The sequence below is a fragment of the Oncorhynchus kisutch genome, linkage group LG6 (genome assembly GCF_002021735.2).
Source record: "Oncorhynchus kisutch isolate 150728-3 linkage group LG6, Okis_V2, whole genome shotgun sequence".
NCBI lineage: Eukaryota > Metazoa > Chordata > Actinopteri > Salmoniformes > Salmonidae > Oncorhynchus > Oncorhynchus kisutch.
The window spans coordinates 1,006,717-1,034,689 of NC_034179.2; the positions used below are offsets into that span (position 1 = coordinate 1,006,717).

Sequence of the window (27,973 nt, forward strand, 5' to 3'; positions counted from 1 at the left end):
AGCTCAATTTAGGACGCTCAATAAAGTGTTTTTACTGACCTGTTTTTACACACAATGAACATCTAATAACAGTTGGAATAATCAAGGAGTTGTTTTACGAGCTGGAGACCAGAGTAAAGTGTCCAACAAACATCTGGAAGTAAGCACAGCTTTGCATTGGCGTGTATTCATGGATGCCAAGGGAAGCAAAGGCTAAACATTTACCAAGAAAGAATGTATTCGTCTCTCTGTGTTTCCTCATTTTCCTTCAATTCACAAGAGGCTGAATGTATACTACATATCCAAAAGCATGTGGACACCTGCTCGTCCAACATCTCGTTCCAAAATCATGGGCATTAATATGGAGTTGGTCCCCCCTTTGCTGCTATAACAGCCTCCACTCTTCTGGGAAGGCTTTCCACTAGATGATGGAACATTGCCGCTATAACAGCCTCCACTCTTCTGGGAAGGCTTTCCACTAGATGTAGGAACATTGCTGCTATAACAGCCTCCACTCTTCTGGGAAGGCTTTCCACTAGATGTTGGAACATTGCTGCTATAACAGCCTCCACTCTTCTGGGAAGGCTTTCCACTAGATGATGGAACGTTGCTGCCAAAACAGCCTCCACTCTTCTGGGAAGGCTTTCCACTAGATGTTGGAACATTGCTGCTATAACAGCCTCCACTCTTCTGGGAAGGCTTTCCAGTAGATGATGGAACATTGCTGCTATAACAGCCTCCACTCTTCTGGGAAGGCTTTCCACTAGATGATGGAACATTGCTGCTATAACAGCCTCCACTCTTCTGGGAAGGCTTTCCACTAGATGATGGAACATTGCTGAGGGGACCTACTTCCATTCAGCCACAAGAGTATTAGTGAGGTAGGGCACTGATGTTGGGTGATTAGGCCTGGCTCGGAGTCGGCGTTCCAATTCATCTGAAAGATGTTTGATGGGGTTGAGATCAGGGCTCTGTGCCGGCCAGTCAAGTTCTTCCACACTGATATCAACAAACCATTTCTATATGGACCTCGCTTTGTGCACGGAGGCATTGTCATGCTGAAACAGGAAAGGCTATTCCCCAAACTGTTGCCACAAAGTTGGAAGCACAGAATCATCTAGAATGTCATTGTATGCTGTAGCGTTAAGATTTCCCTTCACTGGAACTAAGGGGCCCGAAACATCAAACAGCCCAAAACCATCATTCCTCTTACAACAAACTTTACAGTGGGCACTATGCATTGGGGCAGGTAGCGTCCTCCTGGCATCCGTCAAACCCAGATTAGTCTGTCAGACTGCCAGATGGTGAAGCGTGACTCATCACTCCAGAGAACGTGTTTCCACTGCTCCAGAGTCCAATGGCGGAGAACTTTACACTACTCCAGCTAACGCTTGGCATTGCGCATGGTGATTTTAGGCTTGTGTGCCTAAAATGGCTGCTCCATGGCTGCTCGGCCATGGAAACCCATTTCATGAAGCTCCCAACTAACAGTTATTATGCTGACGTTGCTCCAGAGGCAGTTTGGAACTCAGTAGTGAGTGTTGCAACCGAGGACAGACAATTTTTATGCGCTTCAGCATTCGGCGGTCCCGTTCTGTGAGCAACACATACTGAGCAGCTCATGTTATAGGCAAAAGTATGCTACATGGCAGACCAATCCGAACTCTCGGAATGTCCAGCCCAGCCATTATCTCAGCCAATCTTGGCTAGCGGGAAGGTTCCTGACTTTTTCTGTGTTTAGACCAACTAGGCATGTAATTTAACCATTTTATTCGTATTTACAGACTGCATACAAGTTTGTTATTAAGGCAAAGTTCACATGTTCCAGAAGGCACTTCTGCCCCCAAAAAGCATTTTGAAAAAAAAAGAAAAAGTACAAATGAACTTTCCTGTGAAGTAGTGACATGCAACATATATCTAATTTGCTGAAACTAGTCACAGATGTAGTGTATCTCACCAGAGAAAGCATCCTAGTGAGCAAAACAGTACCCCTCTTTCTCTGTCTGTGTAGGCCATCTATCTGATCATGTCTGGTCATAAAGAGTATGACATTGTTGCCTCCCATAGCATTGAATAAAAGGGAAGCCAGCGAGCATCTGGCCCCCCTTCATAAAAAAAAACACACACACTTACAAGCTAATGTAGCAGACTGTATAACAGTAGTGTACGGTCCAACAATATGACCATTATTACAGACTGCTGGAGGGTAATATACTGGACCGGTCGGCCTTGTTGTTCAATGGAATTTAAAGAAACCTCTCTTTCAGGAGTGGGTAACAGTGAGAATAGAGGTTGGAACAGGCTGGCTTACCTGGCAGTGAGGATAGAGGTTGGAACAGGCTTGACTTACCTGGCAGTGAGGATAGGGGTTGGAACAGGCTGACTTACCTGGCAGTGAGGATAGAGGTTGGAACAGGCTGACTTACCTGGCAGTGAGGATAGAGGTTGGAACAGGCTGACTTACCTGGCAGTGAGGATAGAGGTTGGAACAGGCTGACTTACCTGGCAGTGAGGATAGGGGTTGGAACAGGCTGACTTACCTGGCAGTGAGGATAGAGGTTGGAACAGGCAGACTTACCTGGCAGTGAGGATAGAGGTTGGAACAGGCTGACTTACCTGGCAGTGAGGATAGGGGTTGGAACAGGCTAGCTTACCTGGCAGTGAGGATGGGGGTTGGAACAGGCTGACTTACCTGGCAGTGAGGATGGGGGTTGGAACAGGCTGACTTACCTGGCAGTGAGGATAGAGGTTGGAACAGGCTGACTTACCTGGCAGTGAGGATAGGGGTTGGAACAGGCTAGCTTACCTGGCAGTGAGGATGGGGGTTGGAACAGGCTGACTTACCTGGCAGTGAGGATGGGGGTTGGAACAGGCTGACTTACCTGGCAGTGAGGATAGGGGTTGGAACAGGCTAGCTTACCTGGCAGTGAGGATGGGGGTTGGAACAGGCTGACTTACCTGGCAGTGAGGATGGGGGTTGGAACAGGCTGACTTACCTGGCAGTGAGGATAGAGGTTGGAACAGGCTGACTTACCTGGCAGTGAGGATAGAGGTTGGAACAGGCTGACTTACGTGGCAGTGAGGATAGAGGTTGGAACAGGCTAGCTTACCTGGCAGTGAGGATGGGGGTTGGAACAGGCTGACTTACCTGGCAGTGAGGATGGGGGTTGGAACAGGCTGACTTACCTGGCAGTGAGGATAGAGGTTGGAACAGGCTGACTTACCTGGCAGTGAGGATAGGGGTTGGAACAGGCTGACTTACCTGGCAGTGAGGATGGGGGTTGGAACAGGCTGACTTACCTGGCAGTGAGGATGGGGGTTGGAACAGGCTGACTTACCTGGCAGTGAGGATGGGGGTTGGAACAGGCTGACTTACCTGGCAGTGAGGATGGGGGTTGGAACAGGCTGACTTACCTGGCAGTGAGGATGGGGGTTGGAACAGGCTGACTTGCCTGGCAGTGAGGATGGGGATTGGAACAGGCTGGCTTACCTGGCAGTGAGGATAGAGGATGGAACAGGCTGACTTACCTGGCAGTGAAGATGAGGGTTGGAACAGACTGACTTACCTGGCAGTGAGGATGGGGGTTGGAACAGGCTGACTTACCTGGCAGTGAGGATAGAGGATGGAACAGGCTGACTTACCTGGCAGTGAGGATGAGGGTTGGAACAAGCTGACTTACCTGGCAGTGAGGATGGGGGTTGGAACAGGCTGGCTTACCTGGCAGTGAGGATAGAGGATGGAACAGGCTGACTTACCTGGCAGTGAGGATGAGGGTTGGAACAGGCTGACTTACCTGGCAGTGAGGATGAGGGTTGGAACAGGCTGGCTTACCTGGCAGTGAGGATAGAGGATGGAACAGGCTGACTTACCTGGCAGTGAGGATGAGGGTTGGAACAGGCTGACTTACCTGGCAGTGAGGATAGAGGATGGAACAGGCTGACTTACCTGGCAGTGAGGATAGAGGATGGAACAGGCTGACTTACCTGGCAGTGAGGATAGAGGATGGAACAGGCTGACTTACCTGGCAGTGAGGATGAGGGTTGGAACAGCCCATCATGGCTCCTTTATTCTCAAAGATCTGAAACACAGTTAAAGACAGGTCTTAGTGGTTTCTCCACGCATCGCGCCGACAGAAACAAACATCTTTCTGGTAAGAAAAGAGGCGGGGGCGTATGCCTTATGGCTAACGAGACGTGGTGTGGTCACAAAACATTACAGGAACTCAAGTCCTTCTGTTCACCTGATTTAGAATTCCTCACAATCAAATGTCGACCGCATTATCTACCAAGGGAATTCTCTTCGATTATAATCACAGCCGTATATATTCCCCCCCAAGCAGACACATCGATGGCTCTGAACGAAGTTTATTTGACTCTTTGCAAACTGGAATTCATACATCCTGAGGCTGCATTCATTGTAGCTGGGGATTTTAACAAGGCTAATCTGAAAACAAGACTCCCTAAATTGTATCAGCATATCGATTGCGCAACCAGGGCTGGCAAAACCTTGGATCACTGCTATTCTAACTTCCGCAACGCATATAAGGCCCTGCCCCGCCCTCCTTTCGGAAAAGCTGACCACGAATCCATTTTGTTGATCCCTGCCTACAGACAGAAACTAAAACAAGAAGCTCCCATGCTGAGGTCTGTTAAACGCTGGTCCGACCAATCTGATTCCACACTCCAAGACTGCTTCCATCACGTGGACTGGGATATGTTTCGTATTGCGTCAGACAAGAACATTGACGAATACGCTGATTCGGTGTGCGAGTTCATTAGAACGTGCGTTGAAGATGTCGTTCCCATAGCAACGATTAAAACATTCCCAAACCAGAAACCGTGGATTGATGGCAGCATTCACGTGAAACTGAAAGCGCGAACCACTGCTTTTAAAATTTTTATTTTATTTTACTAGGCAAGTCAGTTAAGAACAAATTCTTATTTTCAATGATGGCCTAGGAACAGTGGGTTAACTGCCTGTTCAGGGCAGAACGACAGATTTGTACCATGTCAGCTCGGGGATTCGAACTTGCAACCTTTCGGTTACTAGTCCAATGCTCTAACCACTAGGCTACCCTGCCGCCAAGGTGAGGTGCAAGGTGACCGGAAACATGACAGAATACAAACAGTGTAGCTATTCCCTCCGCAAGGCAATCAAACAAGCTAAGCGTCAGTATAGAGACAAAGTAGAATCTCAATTCAACGGCTCAGACACAAGAGGTATGTGGCAGGGTCTACAGTCAATCACGGATTACAAAAAGAAAACCAGCCCCGTCACGGACCAGGATGACTTGCTCCCAGGCAGACTAAATAACTTTTTTGCCCGCTTTGAGGACAATACAGTGCCACTGACACGGCCTGCAACCAAAACATGCGGCCTCTCCTTCACTGCAGCCGAGGTGAGTAAAACATTTAAACGTGTTAACCCTCGCAAGGCTGCAGGCCCAGACGGCATCCCCAGCCGCGCCCTCAGAGCATGCGCAGACCAGCTGGCTGGCTGGTTTATCCCTATCCCAGTCTGCTGTTCCCACATGCTTCAAGAGGGCCACCATTGTTCCTGTTCCCAAGAAAGCTAAGGTAACTGAGCTAAACGACTACCACCCCGTAGCACTCACTTCCGTCATCATGAAGTGCTTTGAGAGACTAGTCAAGGACCATATCACCTCCACCCTACCTGACACCCTAGACCCACTCCAATTTGCTTACCGCCCAAATAGGTCCACAGACGATGCAATCTCAACCACACTGCACACTGCCCTAACCCATATGGACAAGAGGAATACCTATGTGAGAATGCTGTTCATCGACTACAGCTCCGCATTTAACACCATAGTACCCTCCAAGCTCGTCATCAAGCTCGAGACCCTGGGTCTCGACCCCGCCCTGTGCAACTGGGTACTGGATTTCCTGACGGGCCGCACCCAGGTGGTGTGGGTAGGCAACAACATCTCCACCCCGCTGATCCTCAACACTGGGGCCCCACAAGGGTGAGTTCTGAGCCCTCTCCTGTACTCCCTGTTCACCCACGACTGCGTGGCCACGCACGCCTCCAACTCAATCATCAAGTTTGCGGACGACACAACAGTGGTAGGCTTGATTACCAACAACGACGAGACGGCCTACAGGGAGGAGGTGAGGGCCCTCGAAGTGTGGTGTCAGGAAAATAACCTCACACTCAACGTCAACGAAACTAAGGAGATGATTGTGGACTTCAGGAAACAGCAGAGGGAACACCCCCCTATCCACATCGATGGAACAGTAGTGGAGAGGGTAGCAAGTTTTAAGTTCCTCGGCATACACATCACAGACAAACTGAATTGGTCCACCCACACAGACAGCATCGTGAAGAAGGCGCAGCAGCGCCTCTTCAACCTCAGGAGGCTGAAGAAATTCGGCTTGTCACCAAAAGCACTCAAAAACTTCTACAGATGCACAATCAAGAGCATCCTGGCAGGCTGTATCACCGCCTGGTATGGCAACTGCTCCGCCCACAACCGTAAGGCTCTCCAGAGGGTAGTGAGGTCTGCACAACGCATCACCGGGGGCAAACTACCTGCCCCCCCCGATGTTACAGGAAGGCCATAAAGATCATCAAGGACAACAACCACCCGAGCCACTGCCTGTTCACCCCGCTATCATCCAGAAGGCGAGGTCAGTACAGGTGCATCAAAGCTGGGGCCGAGAGACTGAAAAACAGCTTCTATCTCAAGGCCATCAGACTGGTAAACAGCCACCACTAACATTGAGTGGCTGCTGCCAACACACTGACTCAACTCCAGCCACATTAATAATGGGAATTGATGGGAAATGATGTAAAATATATCACTAGCCACTTTGAACAATGCTACCTCATATAATGTTTACATACCCTACATTATTCATCTCATATGTATATGTATATACTGTCCTCTATATCATCTACTGCATCCTTATGTAATACATGTATCACTAGCCACTTTAACTATGCCACTTTGTTTACAGGTTAGAGTTAAAATGAATCTCCAAGATGGCGTAGCAGTAAGTCGTCCTGTCGTCCTGTCGTGTCGTGTCCCTGTATATTTCGTTTATTTTCCGTTTATTTTTCGTTTTTTACATATTTTTCGTTTTTTACATATTTTTCGTTTTTTACATAGCTATCCCTTTAAAAACATTTTGCTAAACCTTCCAAATACGCTGGATCTTCACAACTAGCTATCTAGCTAAACCGCAACCCCGGATGATTACCCCTGGCTAGCGTTTCCACCCACTTAGCTTGAAGCTAGCCCGGCCTGCGCTACCACCGTAGCATACTCCTGAGCTACAATACCCGGGCCCACGACCGGTCTATCGATGTCACCGCATGAAGAGGAATAAACAGACTCACCCCATCGCGACGTCCCCCAAAGGCTAACTCTCTAGCCCTCGCTATCTCCCCGCTTGCTAATTCGGCCTGCTAACTGCTAGCTTGTCCAGCTCCGGTCCGCTAACTGCTACCTTGTCTAGCCCGGGCCTACAAACTGTTAGCTTGTTAGCACAGGCCTGCTAACCGCCTGAATCGCCGTGTCCCAAACGCCCACCGGACCCATATTTACTTTCTATCTCTTTTGACTTTTAATTTGTTTATACCTTCCGGAAACCTGCCTCACCCAATGTGATACGGAATCGCTATTATTTATTTATTTATTTTTAGAACACACTCAAGAACCTCCAGAAGCTAACCAGCTAACTAGCTAACTAGCTTTTTTTTAACCTGGATAACACTCGCCAGTCCAGCTTCCCTGCCCCATCCACCGCTGCCCCCTGGACACTGATCTCTTGGCTACATAGCTGATGCACGCTGGACTGTCCATTAATCACGGTACTCCATTCTGCTTGTTTGTTTTATCTGTTGGCCCCGTTGCCTAGTCTACGCCATTTTACCTGCTGTTGTTGTGCTAGCTGATTAGCTGTTGTCTCACCTACTGTTTTAGCTAGCTTTCCCAATTCAACACCTGTGATTACTGTATGCCTCGCTGTATGTCTCTCTCAAATGTCAATATGCCTTGTATACTGTTGTTCAGGTTAGTTATCATTGTTTTAGTTCACAATGGAGCCCCTAGTTCCACTCTTCATACCCCTGATAACTCCTTTGTCCCACCTCCCACACATGCGGTGACCTCACCCATTACTACCAGCATGTCCAGAGATACAACCTCTCTCATCATCACCCAGTGCCTGGGCTTACCTCCACTGTACCCGCACCCCACCATACCCCTGTCTGCGCATTATGCCCTGAATATATTCTACCATGCCCAGAAACCTGCTCCTCTTATTCTCTGTCCCCAACGCTCTAGGCGACCAGTTTTGATAGCCTTTAGCCGCACCCTCATACTACTCCTTCTCTGTTCCGCGGGTGATGTGGAGGTAAACCCAGGCCCTGCATGTCCCCAGGCACCCTCATTTGTTGACTTCTGTGATCGAAAAAGCCTTGGTTTCATGCATGTCAACATCAGAAGCCTCCTCCCTAAGTTTGTCTTACTCACTGCTTTAGCACACTCTGCTAACCCTGATGTCCTTGCTGTGTCTGAATCCTGGCTCAGGAAGGCCACCAAAAATTCAGAGATTTCCATACCCAACTATAACATCTTCCGTCAAGATAGAACTGCCAAAGGGGGAGGAGTTGCAGTTTACTGCAGAGATAGCCTGCAAAGTAATGTCATACTTTCCAGGTCCATACCCAAACAGTTCGAACTACTAATTTTGAAAATTACTCTCTCCAGAAATAAGTCTCTCACGGTTGCCGCCTGCTACCGACCCCCCTCAGCTCCCAGCTGTGCCCTGGACACCATTTGTGAATTGATCGCCCCCCATCTAGCTTCAGAGTTTGTTCTGTTAGGTGACCTAAACTGGGATATGCTTAACACCCCGCCAGTCCTACAATCTAAGCTAGATGCCCTCAATCTCACACAAATCATCAAGGAACCCACCAGGTACAACCCTAACTCTGTAAACAAGGGCACCCTCATAGACGTCATCCTGACCAACTGGCCCTCCAAATACACCTCCGCTGTCTTCAACCAGGATCTCAGCGATCACTGCCTCATTGCCTGTATCCGCTACGGAGCCGCAGTCAAACGACCACCCCTCATCACTGTCAAACGCTCCCTAAAACACTTCTGTGAGCAGGCCTTTCTAATCGACCTGGCCCGGGTATCCTGGAAGGACATTGACCTCATCCCGTCAGTTGAGGATGCCTGGTCATTCTTTAAAAGTAACTTCCTCACCATTTTAGATAAGCATGCTCCGTTCAAAAAATGCAGAACTAAGAACAGATACAGCCCTTGGTTCACCCCAGACCTGACTGCCCTCGACCAGCACAAAAACATCCTGTGGCGGACTGCAATAGCATCGAATAGTCCCCGTGATATGCAACTGTTCAGGGAAGTCCGGAACCAATACACGCAGTCAGTCAGGAAAGCTAAGGCCAGCTTCTTCAGGCAGAAGTTTGCATCCTGTAGCTCCAACTCCAAAAAGTTCTGGGACACTGTGAAGTCCATGGAGAACAAGAGCACCTCCTCCCAGCTGCCCACTGCACTGAGGCTAGGTAACACGGTCACCACTGATAAATCCATGATTATCGAAAACTTCAATAAGCATTTCTCAACGCCTGGCCATGCCTTCCGCCTGGCTACTTCAACCTCGGCCAACAGCTCCGCCCCCCCCGCAGCTCCTCGCCCAAGCCTCTCCAGGTTCTCCTTTACCCAAATCCAGATAGCAGATGTTCTGAAAGAGCTGCAAAACCTGGACCCGTACAAATCAGCTGGGCTTGACAATCTGGACCCTCTATTTCTGAAACTATCTGCCACCATTGTCGCAACCCCTATTACCAGCCTGTTCAACCTCTCTTTCATCTCGTCTGAGATCCCCAAGGATTGGAAAGCTGCCGCAGTCATCCCCCTCTTCAAAGGGGGAGACACCCTGGACCCAAACTGTTACAGACCTATATCCATCCTGCCCTGCCTATCTAAGGTCTTCGAAAGCCAAGTCAACAAACAGGTCACTGACCATCTCGAATCCCACCGTACCTTCTCCGCTGTGCAATCTGGTTTCCGAGCCGGTCACGGGTGCACCTCAGCCACACTCAAGGTACTAAACGATATCATAACCGCCATCGATAAAAGACAGTACTGTGCAGCCGTCTTCATCGACCTTGCCAAGGCTTTCGACTCTGTCAATCACCATATTCTTATCGGCAGACTCAGTAGCCTCGGTTTTTCGGATGACTGCCTTGCCTGGTTCACCAATTACTTTGCAGACAGAGTTCAGTGTGTCAAATCGGAGGGCATGCTGTCCGGTCCTCTGGCAGTCTCTATGGGGGTGCCACAGGGTTCAATTCTCGGGCCGACTCTTTTCTCTGTGTATATCAATGATGTTGCTCTTGCTGCGGGCGATTCCCTGATCCACCTCTACGCAGACGACACCATTCTATATACTTTCGGCCCGTCTTTGGACACTGTGCTATCTAACCTCCAAACAAGCTTCAATGCCATACAACACTCCTTCCGTGGCCTCCAACTGCTCTTAAACGCTAGTAAAACCAAATGCATGCTTTTCAACCGGTCGCTGCCTGCACCTGCATGCCCGACTAGCATCACCACCCTGGATGGTTCCGACCTAGAATATGTGGACGTCTATAAGTACCTAGGTGTCTGGCTAGACTGCAAACTCTCCTTCCAGACTCATATCAAACATCTCCAATCGAAAATCAAATCAAGAGTCGGCTTTCTATTCCGCAACAAAGCCTCCTTCACTCAAGCCGCCAAGCTTACCCTAGTAAAACTGACTATCCTACCGATCCTCGACTTCGGCGATGTCATCTACAAAATGGCTTCCAACACTCTACTCAGCAAACTGGATGCAGTCTATCACAGTGCCATCCGTTTTGTCACTAAAGCACCTTATACCACCCACCACTGCGACTTGTATGCTCTAGTCGGCTGGCCCTCGCTACATATTCGTCGCCAGACCCACTGGCTCCAGGTCATCTACAAGTCTATGCTAGGTAAAGCTCCGCCTTATCTCAGCTCACTGGTCACGATGGCAACACCCATCCGTAGCACGCGCTCCAGCAGGTGTATCTCACTGATCATCCCTAAAGCCAACACCTCATTTGGCCGCCTTTCGTTCCAGTACTCTGCTGCCTGTGACTGGAACGAATTGCAAAAATCGCTGAAGTTGGAGACTTTTATCTCCCTCACCAACTTCAAACATCAGCTATCTGAGCAGCTAACCGATCGCTGCAGCTGTACATAGTCTATTGGTAAATAGCCCACCCTTTTCACCTACCTCATCCCCATACTGTTTTTATTTATTTACTTTTCTGCTCTTCTGCACACCAATATCTCTACCTGTACATGACCATCTGATCATTTATCACTCCAGTGTTAATCTGCAAAATTGTAATTATTTGCCTACCTCCTCATGCCTTTTGCACACATTGTATATAGACCCCCCCTCTGTTTTCTACTGTGTTATTGACTTGTTAATTGTTTACTCCATGTGTAACTCTTTGTTGTATGCTCACACTGCTATGCTTTATCTTGGCCAGGTCGCAGTTGCAAATGAGAACTTGTTCTCAACTAGCCTACCTGGTTAAATAAAGGTGAAATAAAAATAAAATAAACATACTCATCTAATATGTATATACAGTACTCGATACCATCTACTGTATCTTGCCTATGCCGCTCTGTACCATCACTCATTCATATATCTTTATGTACATATTCTTTACCCCCTTACACTTGTGTGTATAAGACAGTAGTTTTGGAATTGTTAGTTAGATTACTTGTTGGTTATTACTGCATTGTCGGAACTAGAAGCACAAGCATTTCGCAACACTCGCATTAACATCTGCTAACCATGTGTATGTGACAAATAACACTTGATTTGATTTGATTTGTCTAGTATGGTAATCTAACACAGTTAAAGACAGGTCTTAGTCTAGTATGGTAATCTAATCACGTATGGTTAAAGCCAGGTATGAACATAGGATTGTGATTACATTTCAGAGTCCCTGAAAAGACACAAGGATTCCCCCACCACACACACCCTGACCCCACCAACTACACACACACACCCTGACCCCACCAACTACACACACACCCTGACCCCACCAACTACACACACACCCTGACCCCACCAACTACACACACACCCTGACCCCACCAACCACACACACACCCTGACGCCAACAACTACACACACACACTGACGCCACCAACTACAAACACACCCTGACTGCACCAACTACACACACACCCTGACGCCACCAACTACACACACACCCTGATGCCACCAACTACACACACACCCTGACCCCACCAACTACACGCATACCCTGACCCCACCAACTACACACACACCCTGACCCCACCAACTACGCACACCCTGACCCCACCAACTACACACACACACGGTGAGGAAGCATCCCGTCCCCAGAGGGTGATAGAAGACAGGAGGTTTAAGACTTCCCCTGTCCGTCCCCAGAGGGTGATAGAAGACAGGAGGTTAAAGACTTCCCCTGTCCGTCCCCAGAGGGTGATAGAAGACAGGAGGTTAAAGACTTCCCCTGTCCGTCCCCAGAGGGTGATAGAAGACAGGAGGTTAAAGACTTCCCCTGTCCGTCCCCAGAGGGTGATAGAAGACAGGAGGTTAAAGACTTCCCCTGTCCGTCCCCAGAGGGTGATAGAAGACAGGAGGTTAAAGACTTCCCCTGTCCGTCCCCAGAGGGTGATAGAAGACAGGAGGTTAAAGACTTCCCCTGTCCGTCCCCAGAGGGTGATAGAAGACAGGAGGTTAAAGACTTCCCCTGTCCGTCCCCAGAGGGTGATAGAAGACAGGAGGTTAAAGACTTCCCCTGTCCGTCCCCAGAGGGTGATAGAAGACAGGAGGTTAAAGACTTCCCCTGTCCGTCCCCAGAGGGTGATAGAAGACAGGAGGTTAAAGACTTCCCCTGTCCGTCCCCAGAGGGTGATAGAAGACAGGAGGTTAAAGACTTCCCCTGTCCGTCCCCAGAGGGTGATAGAAGACAGGAGGTTAAAGACTTCCCCTGTCCGTCCCCAGAGGGTGATAGAAGACAGGAGGTTAAAGACTTCCCCTGTCCGTCCCCAGAGGGTGATAGAAGACAGGAGGTTAAAGACTTCCCCTGTCCGTCCCCAGAGGGTGATAGAAGACAGGAGGTTAAAGACTTCCCCTGTCCATCCCCAGAGGGTGATAGAAGACAGGAGGTTAAAGACTTCCCCTGTCCGTCCCCAGAGGGTGATAGAAGACAGGAGGTTAAAGACTTCCCCTGTCCGTCCCCAGAGGGTGATAGAAGACAGGAGGTTAAAGACTTCCCCTGTCCGTCCCCAGAGGGTGATAGAAGACAGGAGGTTAAAGACTTCCCCTGTCCGTCCCCAGAGGGTGATAGAAGACAGGAGGTTAAAGACTTCCCCTGTCCGTCCCCAGAGGGTGATAGAAGACAGGAGGTTAAAGACTTCCCCTGTCCGTCCCCAGAGGGTGATAGAAGACAGGAGGTTAAAGACTTCCCCTGTCCGTCCCCAGAGGGTGATAGAAGACAGGAGGTTAAAGACTTCCCCTGTCCGTCCCCAGAGGGTGATAGAAGACAGGAGGTTAAAGACTTCCCCTGTCCGTCCCCAGAGGGTGATAGAAGACAGGAGGTTAAAGACTTCCCCTGTCCGTCCCCAGAGGGGTAGTAGTAGTAAACTACATGAATAAAAGTACCTTAACTAAATATGTATATAAATAATAATAGAGCCTGTATATCACTTACAAGCAGGCGCGTAACATGCAGGTCAATTTGACCAATCCCCAATAATATACAATGGTTTTTAGGAGCATATACCTATGTGGGTGACTGAAAGATGAACGAGGTTCACACTCCAGTTCAGTTGGTGGCGGAAGGTAGCCAAGCAGTTAAGATGAGGCCAAGTGTTTAAAAGCGTTGGGCCAGTAATTGAAAGGTCGCTGGTTCGAATCCCTGAGCTGACTAATAAATATGTTGATGAGCCCTTGAGCCCTTGCCCATAACTGATTACGTAAGTCGCTCTGGATAAGAGCTATATATACACACCACCCTATATAACTACTGTCTATACACACAACCCTATATAACTACTGTCTGTACACACCACCCTATATAACTACTGTCTACACACACCATCCTATATAACTACTGTCTATACACACCACCCTATATAACTACTGTCTACACACACCATCCTATATAATTACTGTCTATACACCATCCTATATAACTACTGTCTATACACACCACCCTATATAACTACTGTCTATACATACCATCCTATATAACTACTGTCTATACACACCATCCTATATAACTACTGTCTATTCACACCATCCTATATAACTACTGTCTAAACACACCACCCTATATTACTACTGTCTATACACACCATCCTATATAACTACTGTCTATATACACCACCCTATATAACTACTGTCTATACTGTCTATACACACCACCCTATATAACTACTGTCTACACACCATCCTATATAACTACTGTCTATACACACCATCCTTTATAACTACTGTCTATACACACCATCCTTTATAACTACTGTCTATACACACCATCCCATTATAACTACTGTCCATACTGTCTATGCACACCATCCTATATAACTACTGTCTATACACACCACCCTATATAACTACTGTCTAAACACACCATCCTATATAACTACTGTCTATATACACCATCCTGTATAACTACTGTCTATACACACCATCCTGTATAACTACTGTCTATACACACCATCCTGTATAACTACTGTCTATACACACCATCCTGAATAACTACTGTCTATACACACCATCCAATATAACTAATGTCCATACTGTCAATACACACCATCCTGTATAACTATTGTCTATACACACCATCTTATATTACTACTTTCTATACTGTCTACACACACCATCCTATATAACTACTGTCTATGTCTATACACACCATCCTAAATAACTACTCTCTCTACACACCATGCTATATAACTACTGTCTATACACATCATCATGTATAACTACTGTCTATACACACCATCTTATATAACTACTTTATATACTGTCTATACACACCATCCTATGTAACTAATGTCTATACTGTCTATACACACAATCCTATATTACTACTGTCTATCCACACCATCCTATATAACTACTGTCTACACACACCATCCTTTATAACTACTGTCTACACACAATCCTTTATAACTACTGTCTATACACACCATCCCATTATAACTACTGTCCATACTGTCTATGCACACCATCCTATATAACCACTGTCTATACACACCATCCTATATAACTAATGTCTATACACACCACCCTATATAACTCCTGTCTATACACCATCCTATATAACTACTGTCTACACACCACCCTATATAACTACTGTCAATACTGTCTATAAACACCACCCTATATAACTACTGTCTATACTGTCTATACAGACCACCCTATATAACTACTGTCTATACTGTCTATACACACCACCCTATATAACTACTGTCTATACTGTATATACACACCATCCTTTATAACTACTGTCTATACACACCATCCCATATAACTAATGTCTATACACACCATCCTTTATAACTACTGTCTATACACACCATCCCATTATAACTACTGTCCATACTATCTATGCACACCATCCTATATAACTACTGTCTATACACACCATCCTATATAACTACTGTCTATAAACACCATCCTATATAACTACTGTCTATACACACCATACTTTATAACTACTGTCTATACACACCATCCCATTATAACTACTGTCCATACTGTCTATGCACACCATCCTACATAACTACTGTCTATACACACCATCCTCTACAACTACTGTCTCCACAAACCATACTATACAACTACTGTCTATACGGTCTATTCACACCATCCTCTACAACTACTGTCTCGACAAACCATCCTATAAAACTACTGTCTATATACACCATCCTATATAACTACTGTCTATACACACAATCCTATATAACGACTGTCTATACACACCATCTTATTATAACTACTGTCTATACACACCATCCTATATAACTACTATCTATACACCCCATCCTATATAACTACTGTCTATACTGTCTATACACACCATCCTGTATAACTACTGTCCATACGGTCTATGCACACCATCCTGTATAACTATTTTCTATACAGACAATCCTATATAACTACTGTCTATACACACCATCCTATTATAACTACTGTCTATACATGCCATCCTATATAACTACTGTCTATACTGTCTATACACACCATCCTATATAACTACTGTCTATACACACCAACCTATAGAACTACTGTCTATGTCTATACACAACATCCTATATAACTACTGTCTATACACACCATCCTGTATAACTACTGTCCATACTGTCTATGCACACCATCCTATATAACTACTGTCTATACACACCATCCTGTATAACTCATGTCTATACACACCATCCTATATATCTACTGTCTATACACACCATCCTAAATTACTACTGTCTATACACACCATCCTGTAAAACTACTGTCTATACACACCATCCTGTAAAACTACTGTCTATACACACCATCCTATATAACTACTGTTTATACACACCATCCTATATAACTACTGTCTATACACACCATCCTGAAAAACTACTGTCTATACACACCATCCTGAAAAACTACTGTCTATACACACCATCCTGTAAAACTACTGTCTATACACACCATCCTATATAACTACTGTTTATACACACCATCCTATATAACTACTGTCAATACACACCATCCTATACAGTCTATACACACCATCCTGTATAACTACTGTCTATACACACCATCCTGAATAACTATTGTCTATACACACCTTCCAATATAACTAATGTCCATACTGTCAATACACACCATCCTATACAGTCTATTCACACCATCCTGTATAACTATTGTCTATACACACCATCTTATATTACTACTTTCTATACTGTCTACACACACCATCCTATATAACTACTGTCTATGTCTATACACACCATCCTAAATAACTACTCTCTCTACACACCATGCTATATAACGGCTGTCTATACACATCATCATGTATAACTAGTCTATACACACCATCTTATATAACTACTTTATATACTGTCTATACACACCGTCCTATATAACTACTGTCTACACACACCATCCTTTATAACTACTGTCTACACACAATCCTTTCTAACTACTGTCTATACACACCATCCCATTATAACTACTGTCCATACTGTCTATGCACACCATCCTATATAACCACTGTCTATACACACCATCCTATATAACTAATGTCTATACACACCACCCTATATAACTCCTGTCTATACACCATCCTATATAACTACTGTCTACACACCACCATATATAACTACTGTCTATACTGTCTATACACACCACCCTATATAACTACTGTCTATACTGTCTATACACACCACCCTATATAACTACTGTCTATACTGTATATACACACCATCCTTTATAACTACTGTCTATACACACCATCCTATATAACTAATGTCTATACACACCATCCTTTATAACTACTGTCTATACACACCATCCCATTATAACTACTGTCCATACTATCTATGTACACCATCCTATATAACTACTGTCTATACACACCATCCTGAAAAACTACTGTCTATACACACCATCCTGTAAAACTACTGTCTATACACACCATCCTATATAACTACTGTTTATACACACCATCCTATATCACTACTGTCAATACACACCATCCTCTTTAACTACTGTCAATACACACCATCCTATACAGTCTATACACACCATCCTATATAACTACAGTCTAAACACAGCATCCTATATAACTACTTTCTATACTGTCTGTACAAACCATCCTAAATAACTACTGTCTATGTCTATACACACCATCCTATATAACTACTGTCTAAACACAGCATCCTATATAACTACTGTCTATACACATCATCCTGTATAACTACTGTCTATACACACCATCTTATATAACTACTTTCTATACTGTCTATACACACCATCCTATGTAACTACTGTCTATACTGTCTATACACACCATCCTTTATAACTACTGTCTATACACACCACCCTATATAACTACTGTCTATACACACCATCCTATATAACTACTGTCTACAAACCATCCTATATAACTACTGTCTATACACACCACCCTATATAACTACTGTCTATACACCATCCTATATAACTACTGTCTACACACCACACTATATAACTACTGTCTATACTGTCTATACACACCACCCTATATAACTACTGTCTTTACTGTCTATACACACCACCCTATATAACTACTGTCTATACTGTCTATGCACACCGCCCTATATAACTACTGTCTACACACCACCCTATATAACTACTGTCTACACACCATCCTGTATAACTACTGTCTATACACACCATCCTGAATAACCACTGTCTATACACACCATCCTGTATAACTATTTTCTATACACACAATCCTATATAACTACTGTCTATACACACCATCCTATTATAACTACTGTCTATACATGCCATCCTATATAACTACTGTCTATACTGTCTATACACACCGTCCTATATAACTACTGTCTATACACACCATCCTGTATAACTACTGTCCAAACTGTCTATGCACACCATCCTATGTAACTAATGTCTATACTGTCTATACACACAATCCTATATTACTACTGTCTATCCACACCATCCTATATAACTACTGTCTACACACACCATCCCTTATAACTACTGTCTACACACAATCATTTATAACTACTGTCTATACACACCATCCCATTATAACTACTGTCCATACTGTCTATGCACACCATCCTATATAACCACTGTCTATACACACCATCCTATATAACTAATGTCTATACACACCACCCTATATAACTCCTGTCTATACACCACCCTATATAACTACTGTCTACACACCACCCTATATAACTACTGTCAATACTGTCTATACACACCACCCTATATAACTACTGTCTATACTGTCTATACACACCACCCTATATAACTACTGTCTATACTGTCTATACACACCACCCTATATAACTACTGTCTATACTGTATATACACACCATCCTTTATAACTACTGTCTATACACACCATCCTATATAACTAATGTCTATACACACCATCCTTTATAACTACTGTCTATACACACCATCCCATTATAACTACTGTCCATACTATCTATGCACACCATCCTATATAACTACTGTCTATACACACCATCCTATATAACTACTGTCTATAAACACCATCCTATATAACTACTGTCTATACACACCATCCTTTATAACTACTGTCTATACACACCATCCCATTATAACTACTGTCCATACTGTCTATGCACACCATCCTACATAACTACTGTCTATACACACCATCCTCTACAACTACTGTCTCCACAAACCATACTATACAACTACTGTCTATACGGTCTATTCACACCATCCTGTACAACTACTGTCTCGACAAACCATCCTATAAAACTACTGTCTATATACACCATCCTATATAACTACTGTCTATACACACAATCCTATATAACGACTGTCTATACACACCATCTTATTATAACTACTGTCTATACACACCATCCTATATAACTACTATCTATACACCCCATCCTATTATAACTACTGTCTATACATGCCATCCTATATAACTACTGTCTATACTGTCTATGCACACCATCCTGTATAACTATTTTCTATACACACAATCCTATATAACTACTGTCTATACACACCATCCTATTATAACTACTGTCTATACATGCCATCCTATATAACTACTGTCTATACTGTCTATACACACCATCCTATATAACTACTGTCTATACACACCAACCTATAGAACTACTGTCTATGTCTATACACACCATCCTATATAACTACTGTCTATACACACCATCCTGTATAACTACTGTCCATACTGTCTATGCACACCATCCTATATAACTACTGTCTATACACACCATCCTGTATAACTCATGTCTATACACACCATCCTATATATCTACTGTAAAAACACACCATCCTAAATTACTACTGTCTATACACACCATCCTGTAAAACTACTGTCTATACACACCATCCTGTAAAACTACTGTCTATACACACCATCCTATATAACTACTGTTTATACACACCATCCTATATAACTACTGTCTATACACACCATCCTGAAAAACTACTGTCTATACACACCATCCTGAAAAACTACTGTCTATACACACCATCCTGTAAAACTACTGTCTATACACACCATCCTATATAACTACTGTTTATACACACCATCCTATATAACTACTGTCAATACACACCATCCTCTTTAACTACTGTCAATACACACCATCCTATACAGTCTATACACACCATCCTATATAACTACAGTCTAAACACAGCATCCTATATAACTACTTTCTATACTGTCTGTACAAACCAATCCTAAATAACTACTGTCTATGTCTATACACACCATCCTATATAACTACTGTCTATACACATCATCCTGTATAACTACTGTCTATACACACCATCTTATATAACTACTTTCTATACTGTCTATACACACCATCCTATGTAACTACTGTCTATACTGTCTATACACACCATCCTTTATAACTACTGTCTATACACACCACCCTATATAACTACTGTCTATACACACCATCCTATATAACTACTGTCTACACACCATCCTATATAACTACTGTCTATACACACCACCCTATATAACTACTGTCTATACACCATCCTATATAACTACTGTCTACACACCACACTATATAACTACTGTCTATACTGTCTATACACACCACCCTATATAACTACTGTCTTTACTGTCTATACACACCACCCTATATAACTACTGTCTATACTGTCTATGCACACCGCCCTATATAACTACTGTCTACACACCACCCTATATAACTACTGTCTACACACAATCCTGTATAACTACTGTCTATACACACCATCCTGAATAACCACTGTCTATACACACAATCCTATATAACTACTGTCTATACACACCATCCTATTATAACTACTGTCTATACATGCCATCCTATATAACTACTGTCTATACTGTCTATACACACCATCCTATATAACTACTGTCTATACACACCATCCTGTATAACTACTGTCCAAACTGTCTATGCACACCATCCTATATAACTACTGTCTATACACACCATCCCGTATAACTAATGTCTATACACACCATCCTATATATCTACTGTCTATACACACCATCCTAAATTACTACTGTCTATACACACCATCCTGTATAACTACTATCCATACTGTCTATGCACACCATCCTATATAACTACTGTCTATACACACCGTCCTGTATAACAACTGTCTATACACACCATCCTGTATAACTACTGTCTATACACACCATCCTATATAACTACTGTTTATACACACCATCCTATTATAACTACTGTCTAAACACAGCATCCTATATAACTACTGTCTATACACATCATCCTGTATAACTACTGTCTATACACACCATCTTATATAACTACTTTCTATACTGTCTATACACACCATCCTATGTAACTACTGTCTATACACACCATCCTATATAACTACTGTCTATCCACACCATCCTATATAACTACTGTCTATACACACCATCCGTTATAACTACTGTCTATACACACCACCCTATATAACTACTGTCTATACACACCATCCTATATAACTACTGTCTACACACCATCCTATATAACTACTGTCTATACACCATCCTATATAACTACTGTCTACACACCATCCTATATAACTACTGTCTATACACACCACCCTATATAACTACTGTCTTTACTGTCTATACACACCACCCTATATAACTACTGTCTATACTGTCTATGCACAACACCCTATATAACTACTGTCTACACACCATCCTATGTAACTACTGTCTACACACCATCCTGTATAACTACTGTCTATACACACCATCCTGAATAACCACTGTGTATACACACCATCCTGTATAACTACTGTCCATACTGTCTATGCACACCATCCTATATAACTACTGTCTATACACACCGTCCTGTATAACTACTGTCTATACACACCATCCTGTATAACTACTGTCTATACACACCATCCTGAATAACTACTGTCTATACACACCATCCTGTAAAACTACTGTCTATATACACCATCCTATATAAAACTACTGTTTATACACACCATCCTATATAACTACGGTCAATACACACCATCCTATATAACTACTGTCAATACACACCATCCTATACAGTCTATACACACCATCCTGTATAACTACTGTCTATACACACCATCCTATATATAACTACTGTCTAAACACAGCATCCTATATAAATACTTTCTATACTGTCTGTACAAACCATCCTAATTAACTACTGTCTATGTCTATAGACACCATCCTATATAACTACTGTCTAAACACACCATCCTAAATAACTACTGTCTATACACATCATCCTGTATAACTACTGTCTATACACACCATCTTATATAACTACTTTCTATACTGTCTATACACACCATCCTATGTAACTACTGTCTATACACACCATCCTATATAACTACTGTCTATACACACGATCCTATAATAACTACTGTTTATCCACACCATCCTATATAACTACTGTCTATACACACCATCCTATATAACTACTGTCTACACACCATCCTATTTAACTACTGTCTATACACACCACCCTATATAACTACTGTCTATACACCATCCTATATAACTACTGTCTACACACCACACTATATAACTACTGTCTATACTGTCTATACACACCACCCTATATAACTACTGTCTTTACTGTCTATACACACCACCCTATATAACTACTGTCTATACTGTCTATGCACACCGCCCTATATAACTACTGTCTACACACCACCCTATATAACTACTGTCTACACACAATCCTGTATAACTACTGTCTATACACACCATCCTGAATAACCACTGTCTATACACACAATCCTATATAACTACTGTCTATACACAGCATCCTATATAACTACTGTCTATACTGTCTATACACACCATCCTATATAACTACTGTCTATACACACCATCCTGTATAACTACTGTCCAAACTGTCTATGCACACCATCCTATATAACTACTGTCTATACACACCATCCCGTATAACTAATGTCTATACACACCATCCTATATATCTACTGTCTATACACACCATCCTAAATTACTACTGTCTATACACACCATCCTGTATAACTACTATCCATACTGTCTATGCACACCATCCTATATAACTACTGTCTATACACACCGTCCTGTATAACAACTGTCTATACACACCATCCTGTATAACTACTGTCTATACACACCATCCTATATAACTACTGTTTATACACACCATCCTATTATAACTACTGTCTAAACACAGCATCCTATATAACTACTGTCTATACACATCATCCTGTATAACTACTGTCTATACACACCATCTTATATAACTACTTTCTATACTGTCTATACACACCATCCTATGTAACTACTGTCTATACACACCATCCTATATAACTACTGTCTATCCACACCATCCTATATAACTACTGTCTATACACACCATCCGTTATAACTACTGTCTATACACACCACCCTATATAACTACTGTCTATACACACCATCCTATATAACTACTGTCTACACACCATCCTATATAACTACTGTCTATACACCATCCTATATAACTACTGTCTACACACCATCCTATATAACTACTGTCTATACACACCACCCTATATAACTACTGTCTTTACTGTCTATACACACCACCCTATATAACTACTGTCTATACTGGCTATGCACAACACCCTATATAACTACTGTCTACACACCATCCTATATAACTACTGTCTACACACCATCCTGTATAACTACTGTCTATACACACCATCCTGAATAACCACTGTGTATACACACCATCCTGTATAACTACTGTCCATACTGTCTATGCACACCATCCTATATAACTACTGTCTATACACACCGTCCTGTATAACTACTGTCTATACACACCATCCTGTATAACTACTGTCTATACACACCATCCTGAATAACTACTGTCTATACACACCATCCTGTAAAACTACTGTCTATATACACCATCCTATATAAAATTACTGTTTATACACACCATCCTATATAACTACGGTCAATACACACCATCCTATATAACTACTGTCGATACACACCATCCTATACAGTCTATACACACCATCCTGTATAACTACTGTCTATACACACCATCCTATATAACTACTGTCTAAACACAGCATCCTATATAACTACTTTCTATACTGTCTGTACAAACCATCCTAATTAACTACTGTCTAAACACACCATCCTATATAACTACTGTCTATACACATCATCCTGTATAACTACTGTCTATACACACCATCTTATATAACTACTTTCTATACTGTCTATACACACCATCCTATATAACTACTGTCTATACACACCATCCTATAATACCTACTGTCTATCCACACCATCCTATATAACTACTGTCTATACACACCATCCTTTATAACTACTGTCTATACACACACTCCTTTATAACTACTGTCTATACACACCATCCCATTATAACTACTGTCCATTCTGTCTATGTACACCATCCTATACAACTACTGTCTATACACACCATCCTATATAACTACTGTCTATACACACCATCCTATATAACTACTATCTATGCACACCATCCTTTATAACTACTGTCTATACACACCACCCTATATAACTACAGTCTATACACCATCCTATATAACTACTGTCTACACACCATATTATATAACTACTGTCTATACTGTCTATACACACCACCCTATATAACTACTGTCTATGCACACCGCCCTATATAACTACTGTCTACACACCACCCTATATAACTACTGTCTACACACCATCCTATATAACTACTGTCTATACACACCATCCTTTATAACTACTGTCTATACACACCATCCTTTATAACTACTGTCTATACACACCATCCTTTATAACTACTGTCTATGCACACCATCCTATATAACTACTGTCTATGCACACCATCCTATATAACTACTGTCTATAAACACCATCCTATATAACTACTGCATAAACACACCATCGTCTATATAACTACTGTCTATACACACAATCATGTATAACTACTGTCTATACACACCATCCTGAATAACTACTGCCTATACACACCATCCTATATAACTAATGTCCATACTGTCTACACACACCATCCTGTATGACTACTGTCTATGTCTATACACACCATCCTAAATAACTACTCTCTCTACACACCATCCTATATAACTACTGTCTATACACATCATCCTGTATAACTACTGTCTATACACACCATCCTAAATAACTACTCTCTCTCTACACACCATCCTATATAACTACTGTCTATACACATCATCCTGTATAACTACTGTCTATACACACCATCCTAAATAACTACTCTCTCTACACACCATCCTAAATAACTACTCTCTCTACACACCATCCTGTATAACTACTGTCCATACTCTCTATACACACAATCCTATATAACTACTCTCTATACACACCATCCTCTACAACTACTGTCTATACACACCCTCCTATATAACTACTGTCTATACACACCATCCTGTATAACTACTGTCTATACACACCATCCTGAATAACTACTGTCTATACACACCATCCTGTAAAACTACTGTCTATATACACCATCCTATATAAAACTACTGTTTATACACACCATCCTATATAACTACGGTCAATACACACCATCCTATATAACTACTGTCGATACACACCATCCTATACAGTCTATACACACCATCCTGTATAACTACTGTCTATACACACCATCCTATATAACTACTGTCTAAACACAGCATCCTATATAACTACTTTCTATACTGTCTGTACAAACCATCCTAATTAACTACTGTCTATGTCTATAGACACCATCCTATATAACTACTGTCTAAACACACCATCCTATATAACTACTGTCTATACACATCATCCTGTATAACTACTGTCTATACACACCATCTTATATAACTACTTTCTATACTGTCTATACACACCATCCTATGTAACTACTGTCTATACTGTCTATACACACCATCCTATATAACTACTGTCTATACACACCATCCTATAATAACTACTGTCTATCCACACCATCCTATATAACTACTGTCTATACACACCATCCTTTATAACTACTGTCTATACACACACTCCTTTATAACTACTGTCTATACACACCATCCCATTATAACTACTGTCCATTCTGTCTATGTACACCATCCTATACAACTACTGTCTATACACACCATCCTATATAACTACTGTCTATACACACCATCCTATATAACTACTATCTATGCACACCATCCTTTATAACTACTGTCTATACACACCACCCTATATAACTACTGTCTATACACCATCCTATATAACTACTGTCTACACACCATATTATATAACTACTGTCTATACTGTCTATACACACCACCCTATATAACTACTGTCTATGCACACCGCCCTATATAACTACTGTCTACACACCACCCTATATAACTACTGTCTACACACCATCCTATATAACTACTGTCTATACACACCATCCTTTATAACTACTGTCTATACACACCATCCTTTATAACTACTGTCTATACACACCATCCTTTATAACTATTGTCTATGCACACCATCCTATATAACTACTGTCTATACACACCATCCTATATAACTACTGCATAAACACACCATCGTCTATATAACTACTGTCTATACACACAATCATGTATAACTACTGTCTATACACACCATCCTGAATAACTACTGCCTATACACACCATCCTATATAACTAATGTCCATACTGTCTACACACACCATCCTGTATGACTACTGTCTATGTCTATACACACCATCCTAAATAACTACTCTCTCTACACACCATCCTATATAACTACTGTCTATACACACCATCCTGTATAACTACTGTCTATACAAACCATCTTATATAACTACTTTCTATACTGTGTATACACACCACCCTATATAACTACTGTCTATACTGTATATACACACCATCCTTTATAACTACTGTCTATACACACCATCCTGTATAACTACTGTCCATACTCTCTATACACACAATCCTATATAACTACTCTCTATACACACCATCATCTACAACTACTGTCTATACACACCCTCCTATATAACTACGGTCTATACTGTCTATACACACCATCCTGTATAACTACGGTCTATACTGTATATACACACCATGCTATATAACTACTGTCTATACACACCATCCTTTTAACTACTGTCAATACACACCATCCTTTATAACAACTGTCTATACACACCATCCTATATAACTACTGTCTATACTGTCTATACACACCATCCTCTATTGCTACTGTCTATACACACCATCCTATTTAACTACTGTCTATACACACACCATCCTGTATAACTACTGTCTATACTGTCTATACACACCATCCTATATTGCTACTGTCTATACACACCATCCTATATAACTACTGTCTATACACACCGTCCTATATAACTACTGTCTATACACACCATCCTATATAACTACTGTCTATACACACCATCCTATATAACTACTGTCTATACGCACCATCCTAAATAACTACTGTCTATACTGTCTAACCCTAACCCATCCTATAAATAACTACTGTCTATACACACCATCCTATATATCTACTGTCTATACACCTCATCCTATATAACTACTGTCTATACACACCATCCTA

At 42.4% G+C, this 27,973-nt stretch overlaps 1 protein-coding gene across 6 annotated transcripts in view; it reads right to left on the reverse strand.

Annotated features, from left to right (window-relative positions):
* Positions 1-27,973, reverse strand: part of galt (galactose-1-phosphate uridylyltransferase) — a 110,974-nt gene that overhangs the window by 59,726 nt on the left and 23,275 nt on the right. For 5 of the 6 annotated variants that reach the window (XM_031825990.1, XM_031825992.1, XM_031825995.1 and 2 more), the window contains one exon: positions 4,002-4,058. The exons of the other annotated variant lie outside the window; for it this stretch is intronic. In XM_031825990.1, coding sequence (XP_031681850.1) covers positions 4,002-4,058 — 57 coding nt within the window. The remainder of the gene's footprint in view (positions 1-4,001; positions 4,059-27,973) is intronic. 6 annotated transcript variants of the gene reach the window in all.